The sequence below is a fragment of the Aulonocara stuartgranti genome (assembly GCF_965226115.1).
Source record: "Aulonocara stuartgranti genome assembly, chromosome: 14".
NCBI lineage: Eukaryota > Metazoa > Chordata > Actinopteri > Cichliformes > Cichlidae > Aulonocara > Aulonocara stuartgranti.
Genome location: NC_138950.1, coordinates 667,501 through 684,380, shown reverse-complemented (window position 1 = coordinate 684,380; position 16,880 = coordinate 667,501). Strand labels below are relative to the sequence as shown.

At 46.4% G+C, this 16,880-nt stretch overlaps 3 protein-coding genes across 3 annotated transcripts in view; all 3 read right to left on the bottom strand.

Annotated features, from left to right (window-relative positions):
• Positions 1–16,880, bottom strand: part of LOC309687428 (dual specificity protein phosphatase 14) — a 179,456-nt gene that overhangs the window by 61,580 nt on the left and 100,996 nt on the right. The window lies entirely within an intron of this gene.
• The window catches only part of LOC309687407 (uncharacterized protein), a 113,348-nt gene that overhangs the window by 32,235 nt on the left and 64,233 nt on the right, over positions 1–16,880 (bottom strand). The gene's annotated exons all lie outside the window — the stretch shown is intronic.
• The window catches only part of LOC309686932 (olfactory receptor 51G1-like), a gene marked incomplete at both ends in the record, with an annotated part of 16,370 nt that continues 1,276 nt past the window's right edge, over positions 1,787–16,880 (bottom strand). The window contains one exon of the mRNA XM_082501605.1: positions 1,787–2,413. Within this exon, the coding sequence (XP_082357731.1) occupies positions 1,787–2,413 (627 nt within the window). The remainder of the gene's footprint in view (positions 2,414–16,880) is intronic.

The window sequence follows — 16,880 nt, the reverse complement described above, 5'->3', positions numbered from 1 at the left end:
TAGCTTCCTAACACACAGCAGGCCTGAGGGCCACTGAGGGTTTAGAGTCAGGCTGTCACATGATTAACTGCACGCTGAGACAAGAAGAAAACGGCCATAAACTCGTCGCTCGCACTAAAAACAAAACCCTTTAAATATGCATTTTTATTAAAGGCTGCATTTGTGTGGTAGAAACTTCACTCGCTTCAGAGAACACTGGACCGTCATCGCTGCCAAACATGAACCCATGTCTGAACCCGGCCTTCAGTGAACCCTGACCTAAACCTCAAGTGGGTCACTAAAAGTCAGCGAGTGCCTCTTAACTGCTCCCCTGACAAATCAACCGATTTAAGCATTTCTAATGAAGTGCTGCAAAATTCAAAAAGAGAAAGTTGAATCAGAAGGTTTTCCCAGAATGCACTTTGTGAACTTTCCTGCAGTGAATGATCAAAAACAGATCTGCCACCAAGTTCCTGCTGCTCCACATCACAGACATGAAACTGAGGCAGGTTGAGACTGATAGACCATCCCACGGATCTGGAATGATCCACGTGCAGAATGACCCCATGGTCAGCTGATCCTGTTAAGCAGAAATGTTTAAGGTGGCAAAAATGATGCAAACTTATGAATGTATTGTCTTCTACTTTTGAAAAAAAAAATTGTCAGAAGGTTCAATTAAAAACTGCAGTTTCCAAAAAGTTTAATTTTCTGGCAATTATTTCATAGTTCAGACTTTACAGGTTAACAACCTGCAGAACAGCAAGATCCTGTTGGGTGTTAGGTCAGTTTAACTTTTAAGGACTTGAACAGAAAGCATCTGGACTTCTGGACATAAACGACCTCACTCAGAACTGACAGAAGTCATCTATGTTCACTACGAATGACCATCTTTGAACAAAGGGGGGCTTACAACTCCGATTTATTCTGGGATCCTTCCCAGATGCCTTGATGTCCACTCACATCTTGTCAGTCTCACAATGGTTTCAGCCCAAATCTCTGCTGGTAATGACCCACAACCTTTTTCACAATGGACGGAGGGATTGGAGAGCAACTTCGGGTTACTACCTTGCCCAGGGATATTGGCATACATGCTAGGGGGATTGAACCACCAACCTTGCGATTAGTAGGTGACCTGCTCTACCTCCTGAGCTACAGCCAGTCACCTGTACAGCACCCCATGTGACTCAGAGCGGCCAGCCCGGGACAGCCCTTTGCCACATGGCTTCGCCTCTCTCTCTGTCTTCACTGCACTGTCTAACAAAGGCCCAAAATAAACTTTGAAAAGTCCAGTCGCTTTTCTTTCCAAGCTCCTCAGACAACCAGCACCTGGATGGCCTACAGAGAGATGTCAAATGAACCTTTAACCCTTTTTACTGAATTTTTCCACGTTGGTCCGGCTGTATGGAAAGTGCAGCTGTGATGCATGTATGAGCTAAAATCTTCTGTTTGTGGTTTCTGAAAATGTGCTGTGTGCTGGAGGAGGTAAAGACTCAGCTGCTGGTGTGTCATTTCACTCAGAATCTCTCAACAAAGCGACGGCAGACTGTGCCTCTGCCGGAAGAACTGTAATAACTGTGTAAGAAACCTATTGTGATTCATGCTGCAAACACAGTATTTGAGTCTGAATCATGAGCAACCAGAGGAGTAAGATGGCTTTCAGAGGCTGCTGGTTTGAATCTGCACAGAAGAGTTTACACGAGTCAGAGGCAGCCATGTATTTACATGGAATAATATGCAATAATAATAATAATATACAATATTCACCACAGTGTTCAGAGCAGACATGATGATGATTTTGCTTCTGCAGTTATCTCCTTTTGTGAGCAAACAGACGTTTGCGGATGTTGGACATGTTCAGTCCGTACAGTACGGGGTTAAAGAGCGGCTGGCAGGTTAGAAAGTACAGCGATAAAACAATGTGCACCATGCTGTGCACACTGCTCAGACTGAACCTGCTCTGGATCACTTCAAAGCAAACACCAAAAGAGAAGTTTAGCAGAGAGGACAGGTGAGGCGTGCAGGTGCTGACGGCTTTCTGTCGGGTTTGTTTGGATCCAGAAAAACAGACTTTGAGGATCCTCACATACGAGCAAAGGATTAAGATAACTGGAACAAAGACTGTGAGAGCTGTGATAAAAAGACCATAAATGTTATTTGCTGTGGTTTCAGAGCAGGCCAGTTTCACAATGGAGTAGTTCAAACAGTAAACCTTGTTAATGACGTTCCCACAGAGCTCCAGAGGAGCGATCAGTAAGATCAAAGCAAGAATGGTAAGAAAAGAGTATAACCAGGAAAGTGCAATCAGCAAGACAACCGTTGCAGGCGTCATACGTGTGTGATATTGCAGAGGACAGCAGATGGCGAGGTATCTGTCATAAGACATGACGGCTAAGATGCAAAACTCAACACAGACATACGAGTACAGACAGAAGATCTGCAGGAAGCAGAGAGGAGCAGAAACAGTGTGAACATCAGAGAGGATCTGAACCAGGAGGGACGGAAACAGCCCTGTACTACCATACAGCTCATTCACAAACAGGCTGCACAGAAACATGTACATAGGTTCATGTAAGCTTCTGTTCACACAGATAACCACAATCAGCAGGACATTGGCGCAAAGAATCAATAAGTATAAAGACATAACAACCGTGAAACAGAAATATTTCAAAGTACTGGTGTCGAAGTAAGCAGCAAGTGTGAAGTATGAAACCTTTGAGGAGTTTATGATGAGCTGTATTTTGTTCCCCTGCGTTGTGTCTTCACTGTGATCCTGCAAACACACAATTTCACATTTTAGGCGTTTCTCATCATAAGCCATCATCACATGATCAGAGCAGGAAAAACACGTTTCTCTCTTTATGTTAATGAACACAGATGTGCTACACACATCTGTCAAAGTATCTACTTAAAAGTATTCTCTACACAAACGTACCATTGTGTGTTTGTGAAGCTTCGCCTTACTGCTGCCACGCTCACTGAAACTTTCCCTGATCGCAGAGGCAGCCGTCACTAAAGCTGGAGCTGACTGATGCAACAAATCAGCAGAAAAAACCTGACAAAGACCGCCTACCTGTTCAGGGAAATGATGTCAGTCTTTGGCCTTATGAACAGCACCGTCTGCAGAGACCATGAAATACAAACCTTCCTGATCCTGGACACTAAACTGAACTGGTGCCAGCTGAACTACCTCCAGATCAACGCCAGTAAAACCAAGGAACTGGTGGTAGACTTCCGCAGGCACAAGCATTCTCCACTGCAACCACTGAACATCCAGGGTATGGACATTGAGGCTGTGGACAGCTACAGGTACCTTGGTGTTCATCTGAACAATAGACTGGACTGGACTCATAACTCAGACGCCCTCTACAGGAAAGGGCAGAGCAGGCTGTACCTGCTGCGGAGACTCAGGTCATTTGGAGTGGAGGGCCCACTCCTGAAGACCTTCTATGACTCTGTTGTGGCTTCTGCTATCTTTTATGGCGTGGTCTGCTGGGGCGGCAGCATCTCTGCTGGGGACAGGAAGAGACTGAACAGGGTGATCCGAAGGGCCAGCTCTGTTCTAGGATGCCCTCTGGACCCAGTGGAGGTGGTGAGTGACAGGAGAACGGCGGCTAAGCTGTCATCCCTGTTGGACAACATCTCCCACCCCATGCAGCAGACTGTGACAGCACTGAGCAGCTCCTTCAGTGGGAGACTGCGGCACCCACGGTGTGGGACGGAGAGATTTTGCAGGTCTTTCCTCCCCACTGCTGTCAGACTCCATAATAAAGACTTTAACTGATCAAGCACACACATCCATACATATGCAATAATACTAAGTGCAATAATCCTTTCTGTCATCGTTGTATTTTTACTCAGTTGTATATAGTATTTGTATTTGTATTCTATTTTTATCTTATTGTATATTTTTATTCTATTTTATTCTACTGTATATAGTATTTTATTTTATTCTATTCTGTACAGCTGTGTACTGTATTTATTCTTATTGTATTCTAATTTTTGCCTCATAACTTTTGCACTGTCCACTTCCTGCTGTGACAAAACAAATTTCCCAAGTGTGGGACTAATAAAGGTTATCTTATCTTATCTTATCTTATCTTATCTTAAACCACCAGAACAACCTCCTCTGCAGCACCCTGGTCTCATCACTAACTGTTCTCAGGGAAGTTTGAAGGTTTCATGGGTTTAAGAAGTTGTTAGTGGACACGGGTAGCTGCATTCTGACCACAGTTGTTGAATGAATCAGTGAGAGTATGGAAGGACTCAGCAAATTCCTGATCAGGGTGGATGTGAGGGAGTGAACAAAAAAAAGGGGAAACCTTTTAAGGACAAATATACTTGCCATTGTAAAATGTGTGCATGGGTGGAGGAGGGTGGAGTAGGTGGGGAGGCAGATTGACCTGTTGGGGGGAGAGGTGGGGGCCGAGTCTGACTGAGGCCATGTCCACACTAATACATTTTCGTTTGAAAACGCATCATTTTCTCTCCATCCAAACTGAGACGGCGTCTTCAGTCAAGGAAAACGGAGCTTTTTGAAAACGCTCTCCAAAGTGGAGACATTTGAAAATGCCGTTTTCGTGTCGCCTTGTGGACTGTGTTGGCAAATCAGTTTTACCCCGGTTCTTTTTATTCCTCGAGCATCCAGAGATGGCACCGGACTTAGTAGTCAGGTGCCACAAAATCTTTATTCATCTTCATTTATCTTTAAGTAAGTAAGTAAGTAAAATTTATTTATATAGCACATTTCACAGATAAAAATCACAAAGTGCTTTACTGTAAGATCCGACATACAAGTTAAAATTAATTAAATTAATTAAAAGCCCGTTTGTATAAAAATGTCTTCAGCTGCTTTTTAAAGGAGTCAGTAGAGTCTAGACAGCGTAAAGACAACGGCAGAGAGTTCCACAACCTCGGTGCCGGTGCCTGAAAAGCCCGATCCCCACGTGTTTTAAATCTAGTACGTGGGACCACCAGTAGCCTCTGACCTGAAGACCTAAGTGCTCGGGATGAAGCATGAGGTTTCAACAGGTCAGAGATATACTGGGGAGCTTCACCGTGCAGAGCTCTAAAAGTTACAACTAAAATTTTAAAATTTACTCTTCTTCATTTAAGCATGCACTTCTAGAAGGGAAGACGAGGCCAATGTCCCTCTCCAAAATCTTCACCCCTTTGTTAGTTACAGCCAGCTTTATAGAAACGTCCCCATCATAAACCCCCTACGGTGTGCTGCAAACTCTGTCTGTGTCTATGTGCACGAGCACATGAATGCCTACATGTGCGCGTTCCCGCGTGTCTATGTGAGTGCTCATGAGTGAGTGTGCGTGTGGATGTGTGTGCGTGACCGTTAAAACACTGTGGGTGTAGGTAACTCCCTAGAGGTCATAAAACCCCTCTCACTTCCAGACCACAGGTATCCAGTTACAATGTTGAGACCCCCACCCTAAAACTTCCTCTGGGGAATTTCCACTCAGCATAAACTCTTCTCTGTTTTACTTTCACAGCTCAAGTGGGGGAGGGGTACCCTACTCCTAAGTCCACGACAGAGTGAGGCCTTTATTACTTTAAGGGCAGTGTCTCTACAACAGTTCTACATTCTATGATAACACATTTCTAAACTCTAAATCAGCTAAACATTCTACAACTGCAAAAAACCGAAGGTTTTCAAAAACGATAATGCATTTTAATCATGTGATGCAGTCATGTGACCTTTACAGCTAAGATGGCAGATGGCATTGTTACGAAGTGGGATGGACTCAAGCGCAGACGAGGAAGCTAGAATACAGTTACGTTTACTATACAACACCAGGTGCAAATATATACAAGTGAGAGGGCGGGGGAATCCAGGGCACAAGGAAATCCGGGAAAGGAGCTCTTCACACACAAGGGACTTCACAAAAACACAGCACACCAGCAGCCCGCACACCAAGGGTTCCAGGGAAGCTGTCACGGTTTGGCGTGGCAAACCGTGGGGGATGTGGGGAGGGAGGACCCAGGCGCGGTACTCTGTGTATAAACAGTGCGTTTATTTACAGTGATGGAAACAATAACAGTAAATCCCCGTGCTCTCCCGTGACTCCCGTGTCGTGTCTTCCCAAAAAGTCTGTGCTCCGTGTTCTCCACTCTCGTGTGTCCACACACACCCCGTGCCTGCTGCCCTCCGGTGTTCCACGCTCCTCCTGAGGGGAAAATGACAGAGGCAGCCGTCAAGACACGTAATTCCAGTAGGCATACACTCACAGACTAAACTGAACAGAAGACTAACGTGGAGTCTCGTGCAATGATCCCGCGTCGGTGGGCGCTCCAAGACTCTCTTAAGTAGCTCCCCCGACGAGGCCTGATCAGCAGCAGGTGTGTGGCTTCGGGTGTGGCCAGTCCCCTAGCAGGGCCACACCCCCCAGGCCTGACGGCGCCTATAAACAAGCGCTCAGACACACAGCCACCCACACACACACATATGTACAAGCACGGAGAAGGGGAAGCAACACCAAAAATACATAATAGTATCACAGGTCCATGACTGCCCAGGGGTCCTGGGTCGCCCAGTCCCAGGACCCTGACAGAAACGGAATTCCTGTTTACAGACAACAAGTGATTAATCCAAAGGGTCAGCGATACGAAAAGGCAACAAGAGACTAGTACTCCGGAGCTTACTGCCGAGGTTACTCAATAGTCCGCGACGAGATGCTTCCAGCCACTGCCTTAACCCTTTAAGACCTACCATAGAACCAAGTCTGCCAGAACTTACTTTATATTTTTTGCCATTTTTGGGAGCATTTCAAGTTGCTATACATCAATACAACTGTTATAGCCCATATTCTAATAATATGTCTGCATTAAGTCCATAGTAACTACATCAATTGCAAACAAGTGCAATAAAGTACAAAAAAATTGAAAATCGTTTTTGTTTTTTTTACATATATTTCTACTTGGAGGAATTTAAGAGACTTATCCCTCAAATCTTTAAATACAAAAAAGTTGCAAAAAATAGTTTACAACAACAGGAAATTTATTTTGAGTGTCTTCATAGTTTTATTTTGGAGATACAGCAATTTTTATATATGTCACGGGGTAGAAAGGGAGAAGTTATTTAGGGTTTTTTACTATGCATGTTTTGCTGTGTTTTACCTTTTTAATATTCTACAATGGGTTATTTTTATGAGTTTTACTGCATGTTTTTATAGTATTTATTTGGTGACTTGTCCTGGAAAGACTCCGCCCCTGTTAGGTGACGGCTGTGTGCGGACAGGGATAGGACCCAAGATGCAGACTCCAGAGAGAAACTTAAACCAAAACAGCTTTAATGCTGAACTCAAACATAACATAACTGGAAAAAAGGTCAAAAATAAACTAACACCGGCGGATTGACAAAGCACACAGCTAAATAAACGGTAGATCACGACACGGACACAGAGAAACACAGGGCTTAAATACACAGAGGGAGCAATCAGGGAATGAGTAACAGGAGGGAAACACAGCTGGGGCAAATCAGGCCTAACGAGACAAGGGGAAGCAAAACCAGACACATTAACATCAGACATGGACTTTCAAAGTAAAACAGGAAACCCATAACAAAGACTGAACAAAAGACACAGACTCACATGCAGGCACTACAACAGAGGGAACAGAGACGTGGGACCAGGGCAGACACAGACACTGACTGGACACGGGGATATAGCAACTAAGGATACACAGAGACGCGAACTAGACAAGGGGAGACAGCTGACAGGGGAGACAGAGCAACTAAAGAAGACAGAGACATAAACTATAAGACAGAACCAAGAAACCAAAGACTGAAAATAATAAATAATAAAATAAACTCAAAAACCCTGGTTCAACGACCCAGGCATCCTAACAGTACCCCCCCTAAAGGGCTGGCTCCCAGACAGCCCAAACCGAAACACCAAAACAAAAAACAACCCAACCAGGGAGGGCGGTGGGGGAAACAGGACGGAGGGCTCGAAACAAACCAAACAAGGAGCCAGAAACAAAAAAAAGTGCAAACAACGGAGCCCAGAAAGCAACATAACAAAACACAGGCTCACGACAGGCGCAGGCGGCCAGGAAAAACAGTTCACACAAAGTTCAGGGGGCCGGCCCGGAGGCTGACGGCCCAAGAGCCCAGAAAACAGTTCAGGGGGGCGGGCAGGCAGGAGACACCGGCGGCGACGGAGTAGGTCAGGAGGCCAGCCGGGCGGGAGGCACTGGCGGCGGCGTAGTTCAGGGGGCCGTCCATGACGGCGGCGTAGTTCAGAGGGCTGTCCATGACGGCAACGACGTCCAGTCATCGGCCGGACAGGACGTGCAGGACGAGCAGGCCGGGCGGGACGTGCAGGCCGGGCGGGACGTGCAGGCCGGGCGGGACGAGCAGGCCGGGCGGGACGAGCAGGACGGACAGGACGTGCAGGCCGGACAGGACGTGCAGGCCGGACAGGACGTGCAGGAACAGACAGCAGGGAGATCTCAGGAGCAGACGAAGCTGAACACTCGGAGGCTGGACCAGGCGGAGCTGCAGAGGCTGAGGCTGGACCAGGCGGAGCTGCAGACTCGGAGGCCGGACCAGGCGGTGGAGCCGGTGGTGGCTGAACGGCCTCGCCAGAACCATCAGCAGACACTGGGACGTGCTGGCTGGGTCCTCCAGCTGACGAGGCAAGAGGCTGAACGGGCCCCTCGGACCCTCCAGCGGAGACAGGTGGCTGAACGGGCCCCTCGGACCCTCCAGCGGAGACAGGTGGCTGAACGGGCCCCTCGGACCCTCCAGCGGAGACAGGTGGCTGAACGGGCCCCTCGGACCCTCCAGCAGGAAGAGACGGCTGAAGCGGTTCCTCGGACCCTCCAGCGGAGACAGGTGGCTGAACGGGCCCCTCGGACCCTCCAGCAGGAAGAGACGGCTGAAGCGGTTCTCCAGAACCCCCAGCGGGAACAGACGGTGGAGTGAATGACTGAGGTGAGAACTGAGCAGGTGACTGAGCTGACAGGTGAGCTAATGTTTGAGCTATGGAGAGAAGTTTAAGTTGTATTGACTGTTGTAACGATGGTAGTAATGGTGGGTGAGGTGGTGGATGCGCACTAAGCTGAGCTATGTCTTCCGAGCCTACGGAAAACTGCTGGACGGGCTCACCTGAGCCTCCAGCGAGGACAGAAACCGGTGCAGGGGCCTGCTGGGCAGTAGCCGCTCCCATCCGCGGAATAGGCACGGGCGCAGAGACTAGCGGAGCCTCAGCCGGCCTGGAAACTGGAGCAGGGACAAACTGGGCCCTAGCCCCCCTCACCCGAGGAACTGATATAGGTGCAGGAGACGGCTGGACCGCAGCTGCCCTGGGCGGAGGAGCACCGGAAGGCAAAGGAGCAGGCTCACTGAAAACTGGTTCATCAAAAATAGGTGATGACTCTTTCCCACCATGTTTAACAGTCCATACAGTCTTAGGTTTAGCAGTGTTCACAGTCTCAGAAAAAACAGACTCGGCAAACTTGGGTTTTAGCTTGTTCCCACTCCAACAAGCAGACCTCGAACTAAAAATCCCAGACGAATGCTTATTGTGATGAACTAGCGCGGGAGGATTCAAACCAAAACTGGCCTCCCAATCCAAATCCTCGTCGAGAAAAGAAATCCCGAAAGTGTCTGAGGTAAGTTCATAGTCTTTACTGTTTAACAGCTCAGGTGGAGTTTGGAAGGTGTAGTCCTTTTGACTCACCACCGGAGGTTGCTCAGACGTGTCCATATGACGGCGACGTGAGCGCCGTTTCCTTTGGGCAGAGGTAGCTGGCGGCGTTAGCAACTGAGCCTCCGGTGCACAGAATGGTGACGCTGAGGCCGGAGCGTGAGCGCCTGAAGCCACGCGGAGGACTTCCAACTGAAGCGGCCGCATCTTGAGTGCCAGCGGAGCAACAGGTGGAGACTTCTGACAGCTCTGGGGACCACCGAGAGCCAGCCGAGTGCCATGGAAAATGCGCACGACGTCAGGGGTGAGCCATGGCTTCCAGCGGAGTTCCTCCTCCAGCTGGGCAAAGGCTGCTCGGCGTCGCTCCTGAAGTTCAATGTCTGCTGGGTCCATAGTATGGTCGTGATCTTCTGTTAGGTGACGGCTGTGTGCGGACAGGGATAGGACCCAAGATGCAGACTCCAGAGAGAAACTTAAACCAAAACAGCTTTAATGCTGAACTCAAACATAACATAACTGGAAAAAGGTCAAAAATAAACTAACACCGGCGGATTGACAAAGCACACAGCTAAATAAACGGTAGATCACGACACGGACACAGAGAAACACAGGGCTTAAATACACAGAGGGAGCAATCAGGGAATGAGTAACAGGAGGGAAACACAGCTGGGGCAAATCAGGCCTAACGAGACAAGGAGAAGCGAAACCAGATACATTAACATCAGACATGGACTTTCAAAGTAAAACAGGAAACCCATAACAAAGACTGAACAAAAGACACAGACTCACATGCAGGCACTACAACAGAGGGAACAGAGACGTGGGACCAGGGCAGACACAGACACTGACTGGACACGGGGATATAGCAACTAAGGATACACAGAGACGCGAACTAGACAAGGGGAGACAGCTGACAGGGGAGACAGAGCAGCTAGAGAAGACAGAGACATAAACTATAAGACAGAACCAAGAAACCAAAGACTGAAAATAATAAATAATAAAATAAACTCAAAAACCCTGGTTCAACGACCCAGGCATCCTAACAGCCCCTACCCGATTATAAACCTGATCACACCTGGGAGGTCCCAGAGGCCAATAAGAGGGCCTGGAAGACCACAGAGAGGAGAGGCTTGAGGGGAGGCTTGAGCGACGGGCAGGAGTGAGCGGTGTCAGGCGGCGCCGGCGCCTGCAAGCCGAAGGGCTGGCGAAGCTTGGTGTCAGCAGTGCGGGAGGACGATACAGCACCAGCGACTAGGGACGCAGAGCGAACAGTCGGATGGCAGTAGCAACAAGAGCCCAGCTTGTGCACTGCGGGAGAGCAGAGGCGGCGAGACAGCTGGTGCCGATTTGCAGTTTTAAAGAAGCGGCGAGCGGAATTGAGAGCTCTGCCCACCCGGGGTAAGTCTTCGACTTATCCCCTTTTTATGAATGAAAACTGCTTGAAAAGAATAGTGACTGCCGCTCCCTCCCTTCCTTCAGCGTACTGGGACGCGGAATGCAGGGAGGAAGGCGAGGACTCCGCTGGGTTTCCCTTTTACACCACTTCGCTGGATTTTTTAGTTCTTTGTGACTTTTATATCGTGGCGGATGCCACTGGACTTTTAATGTTGTGTTTTATTGATTTTTATTGTGTTACCCCTTGGCCAGGGTTGTTTTAATTGCTTTTGCATTTTTAATTGTTTGTATAATAAATTATATTTTAATTATACAGTTTTTAATTCAGTGCATTCCCTCGGCGGCTCCACTGCTCCGTCCGTTTTTGAGGAGGGTTTCCCTTCTAGAATAACACCTGTGTTAAATCACAAATACATCCGTTACATATACTGCAGGAAAAAGGAAAAAACAATCCTATGATGCAAATTTGCAAAGAAAACATCAGGTGCATCAAAATAAACTATTTCCAGCTGTGCAATTCGAGTTCTAAGCATCCCAGCAACTATTCAGAAAAGCATAAAGTCAAACATGACCTATAAAAACACCAGTATAGGCTTTTAAGGCCTACAAGTAAAAAACTATATTTCCACGAAAATGACGTCACTTCCGGTTTCGGGCAGGAAATGCGGACATGCCATCGTTCGCGCTGACGTCTGTTTCAATGTGGGAAGTGTTATGAACAGCTGATCGGATCGGCAAAGCGTGTTTCTGGAATATCGTGTTTTTGTTCCTGCAAGCGCTTTTTATGCAGTTTTTGCAAAGCTTTATGTGGAAGGAAACCGTGACCGAGGACAAGCTGATGGCGTAAGATGTAAGTACAACTCCTCCGGTTTCATATGCAAAAAAAATTATTGCGCTAGCTTACAGGGTTCAGGTTTTACAGGGATTTAAAAATAGTTACGCAAAACGGAGCGTGCTGCTCTGACCGGCTTTAAAGGGTTAAGTAGTGGATGAGTTTAGGCAATGAAACACGTGTGTGATTAACTTCAGGTGAGAGGGCCAGGGGCGGGAGCCCGCAATGAGCTCCGCCCCAGCGAGACACGGCAAGCGTGAGAGAGGTAGATGTAAACAAGAAACATGTAGCCAACCTGAGTCAGCCAGGCAGACACGGGGACCATGACAGGCATTGTACGGCAGTTGTTTTGTTGGCTCTCAATTTTGACAGCCCTATTAAAGATTAATATCAGTTTGTACATGCTCCAGAAGACGGAGTGTTTACTCAGAGCTGTTGTTCAGCAACTTTGTGCCCTTGTGTTACTCGCAACAAACTATAGGACAGGGGTGCAACAACTAGAGTCATGGTGCCACGACAATAACTTGGTCTTAAACACCAAAAAGACCAAGGAGATCATTGTAGATTTCCGGAGGAAGGGTCATAACAACCATCTGCCTCTCTTCATTGGCAGTGAGGCGGTGGAGAGGGTGAGCAGTTTTAAATTCTTGGGGGTAACTGTGACCGAGGACCTGTCCTGGGGCAACCATATCACCTCAGTTGTACGGAAGGCCCAACAGCGCCTCTACTACCTGAGGAGACTGCGGAGCGCACACATTCCCAGATCTCTGATGTTGAACTTCTACAACTGTGCCATCAGCAGCGTTCTGACGTATGGATTTCTAGTGTGGTTCCCCAGCTGCACCAAGGCCGATCAGCAAGCACTCCAGCGGGTGGTGAAAGAAGCTGGCAGAATTATTGGAACAAGTCTGCCAGAGATCAGTAATATCTTCCCCACTCGCTGTCTGAGGAGGGTGCACAGTATCCTGCGGGACCAACATCACCCTGCGCGCCACCTTTTCCATCTGCTGCCCTCAGGGAGAAGGTACAGGTCTATACAGGCCAGAACATCCAGACTGGCCAACAGCCTGTATCCACAGGCTGTGAGGCTCCTGAACTCTCTGCCCCCCTCTCACGGACAATAACCATATCCAACTTCTTAATAGCAATGAACTGGTCTGCATTGGTGCATCATATCTTTATTCTCTTCCCCCTCCTGCCCCCCCCCCCCCCCTCTTTCTTAAATAGATAACTATCATATCTGATATCATATCTCACAGTACAATAATATTGAATGGGTGCATTGTTGTATTTTGTCATGTTTCTCAGGTCTTTGTCTGAATTTCTACGAACATTATTGCTAAGGATTGTCTTATTGCATTGGAGTCACACTGGGTTAAATATGTACACTTGGGTTTTAAGGGGTATTTATTATTTTCTTCTTTTTTTGGGTTGTATGGAAGCCCCAAACGCAATTTCATTGTTCTTGACAATGACAATAAATAAATACTACTAACAACAAGTCCACCTCATTGTCAGTCCATTTAAAAAACTCAGCGCTTTTCCTCGACATTTTGCTGCAATGTTTCAAAGAGCCAGAAAGTAAATAAACGGCAGACGGAAATGACGCAGGTCGAATGCACAAATGGAAAACTATAGAGTGGACACGGATGTTTTTAGATTTAGATTTTCAAATTTATCCCGATTAGTGTAGACATAAGCTGATGGATGCCGGTTGGTAAGGATGCCTTTGATCCAGGAGTGGGTGGGTGTCTGAAGGTGGTCCAGTTTGGTGCTGAGATGTCTGGGATTATGGTGTTAAATGCTGAGCTGTAGTCCTCACGTAGGTCTTCCTGTTCTCCAGATGGCTCAGTGCTCAGTGAAGAGCAATAGTGATGCTACATGGTTTAATTTGCTCTGTAAGCAATCTGGTAGGGGTCGAGAGAGGGCAGCAGACAGTCTCTGGTGTGCTGAATGCTCCTGCCCTTTTGTGTGTGTGGACGCTTCATCTCTTTGCTCTTTAATGCTTTGCTTCTTTTGTTGATTTTTATGCTGATTTTTTCCCTTTTTCCGTATGAGCTTACCTGCGATAGCTTCTGGACACTTATAGATCATTAGGACTAAAGTGTTCTTAACAGAAACAGCAACATTTTTATAGTTAACTTACCTTCAGCGCTCCGTGTGTCTGTGGCCTAGACACAGCTGAAGCCTGATTACAGCGTCTGGGCACCGAACAGCCTCAATAGCCTGGAAAGGGGCTAACCACTAGGCTAACTAGCAACAAGATGCCTTCCCTCTCCACAGATGACTACCACAGCCTCCTGCAGAAGATTGCAGTAATGGAGACAAAAATTCATTGTTTAGAAGTAAACGTGGAGGTAAATGGACTGTGTGGAAATGAAACAACCTTGCCTTTGACTCAAAACAATGGCGATGAGCAAGCTAGTACACAGCTAAGGAGCACAGATAACATGACCAAGAAAGTAGACTCTGTGCATTATTATAAATCCTCAAGCGATAATCCCCCCTTGGACTGTACTGGTGCACAACCAAGACATAAATCATGTCTCCAGGAAGGGGGAGGACGTATCACGGGCAGAGCACAGCGAGCTGAAATCTCTGAAACCGACTGGCCTTCACTTCCTACGAGACAGAGAAGCTCTTCTACCCCTGTATACGAGAGGAAACAGGACTGGACAACCGTGAATAGGAAGGTTAACAACAAACCTCCAAAACAACTGAATGTGAAACTGCAGAACAGATTTGCTCCACTATCAAAGGACCCTGGATCTATATCGGACAACCATCCATCTAAAAGCAGCGAAATAAGGTCTGAAAATCTGTTGAAAAGTAAAAGACCACAGGGAAAGCTAAAGGCTAGGCCTGAAACTCTGATTGTGGGTGACTCTGCCGTAAAGGATGTACAAAGGATGTGCGGTAAGAACACTAAAGTCCTCTGCTTTCCTAACGATATGGTCAACAACCTGAAGGAGAGAATTCCTCAAATTGCAGATGAATATCCAACTGTGACAAACATTGTTCTGCATACAGGGTCAAACGATGTGTCCAAACAACAGTCGGAGGTTCTGAAACGGGACTTTACTGGAATATTAAACACTGTAAACTCTCTGAATGCAGCTGTATTCATCAGTGGACCTGTACCGCCGGTCAGAGGAGGAGACGAGAGATTCAGAAGGTTGTTTACACTGAATAAATGGCTTATATCAGCATGTGCTGACCACTCAGTGCATTTTATCGACAACTTTAATATTTTTTGGGAACGCAGGCATCTGTTTAAAGCAAATGGATTTAATTTTAACAAGTCAGGGGTGAAACTGTTCACCTCCAACTTGTTTTATTCCATACGTCATCCATCTGTGCTTGGTGCAGAGGCTGAGATAAAAGTCCATGCATTCATCTTTAGTAGGCTTGATTACTGTAACAGCATCTTTACAGGTCTACCTAAAAAATCAGTCAGACAACTACAGCTCATTCAGAACTCTGCTGCTCGAGTCCTCACTAAGACCAAAAAAGTGGACCACATCAGTCCAGCTCTGAGGTCTTTACACTGGCTGCCTGTCCGTCAGAGGATAGACTTTAAAGTTCTGATGCTGGTCTATAAAGCTCTGAATGGTTTAGGACCAAAATACATCAGTGACCTCCTGACCCAGTATGAACCTTCCAGATCCCTCAGGTCATCTGGATCCGGTCTTTTATCAGTTCCCAGAGTCAGAACCAGACACGGAGAAGCTGCATTCAGCTTTTATGCTCCTTATATCTGGAACAAACTCCCAGAAAGCCTCAGATCAGCTGAAACACTCAGTTTATTTAAATCCAGGTTGAAGTTATTTATATAGTCTAATATGAGCCATCTCAGGGCACTTGATGATGTAAAGATATTCAACATGTTGAAAAGAACCTTAGCGAACCACAGTTTGTGACAATGGGGTTGTTATACAGTGGCTTGCAAAAGTATTCAGCTTTTCCCACATTTTGTCACATTACAGCCACAAACATGAATCAATGTACATGTGAGAAGTGGAACGAAAATCATACATGATTCCAAACATTTGTTACAAATAAATAACTGCAAAGTGGGGTGTGTGTAATTATTCAGCCCCTGAGTCAATACTTTGTAGAACCAGCTGCAGTTCCAGCTGCCAGTCTTTCAGGGTCTGTCTCTACCAGCTTTGCACATCTACAGACTGAAATCTTTGCTCAATCTTTGCAAAACAGCTCCAGCTCAGTCAGATCAGATGGGCAGCGTTTGTGAATCAGAATCAGAATCAGAATCAGAATCAGAATGGGTTTATTGCCAGATGTTGAGGTTTACAACATTAGGAAATTGCTGCGGTGCTTCAGTGCAGACAATAAGAATTAAAGTGCTATGTAGAAAGAAAGATATGTGCATGAGATGTACATGAGATATATACATGAGAATAAGAATTGTGAGTGCTACGTAGAAAGATATATACATGAGTGCAGGTGGTGATCAGTGCCAAACATGAAATGATGCAGTGACACAGCAGTTTCAGATCTTGCCACAGATTCTGGATTGGATTTAGATCTGGACTTTGACTGGGCCAGTCTAACACATGGATATGTTTTGTTTTAAACCATCCCATTGTTGCCCTGGCTTCATGTTCAGGGTCGTTTTCCTGCTGGAAGCTGAACCTCCGCCCCAGTCTCAAGTCTTTTGCAGATAGTGTATCAAGGCAAGGCAAGTCTATTTATATAGCACAATTCAACAACAAGGTGATTCAAAGTGCTTTACAGAGACATTAAAAAACAAAACAAATAGAAAGCATGATTTAAAATTGAAAAAAAAGAAAAAGAAAGGACTAGTAGATAAAATCAGTAGTTAAAATGTAAGTTTTGAAATTTAAGCTCAAAAGTAAAACAGTGCAGATTTGGTGCTTTATTCAAATGCAGCTGAGAACAGGTGAGTGTAGTGACGTTTCTGTGGTCCAAGTTTAAAGTATCGTAATGTTAATGTTCACATCAAGCAGCAATAACACAGAAACAATTATCTTTTC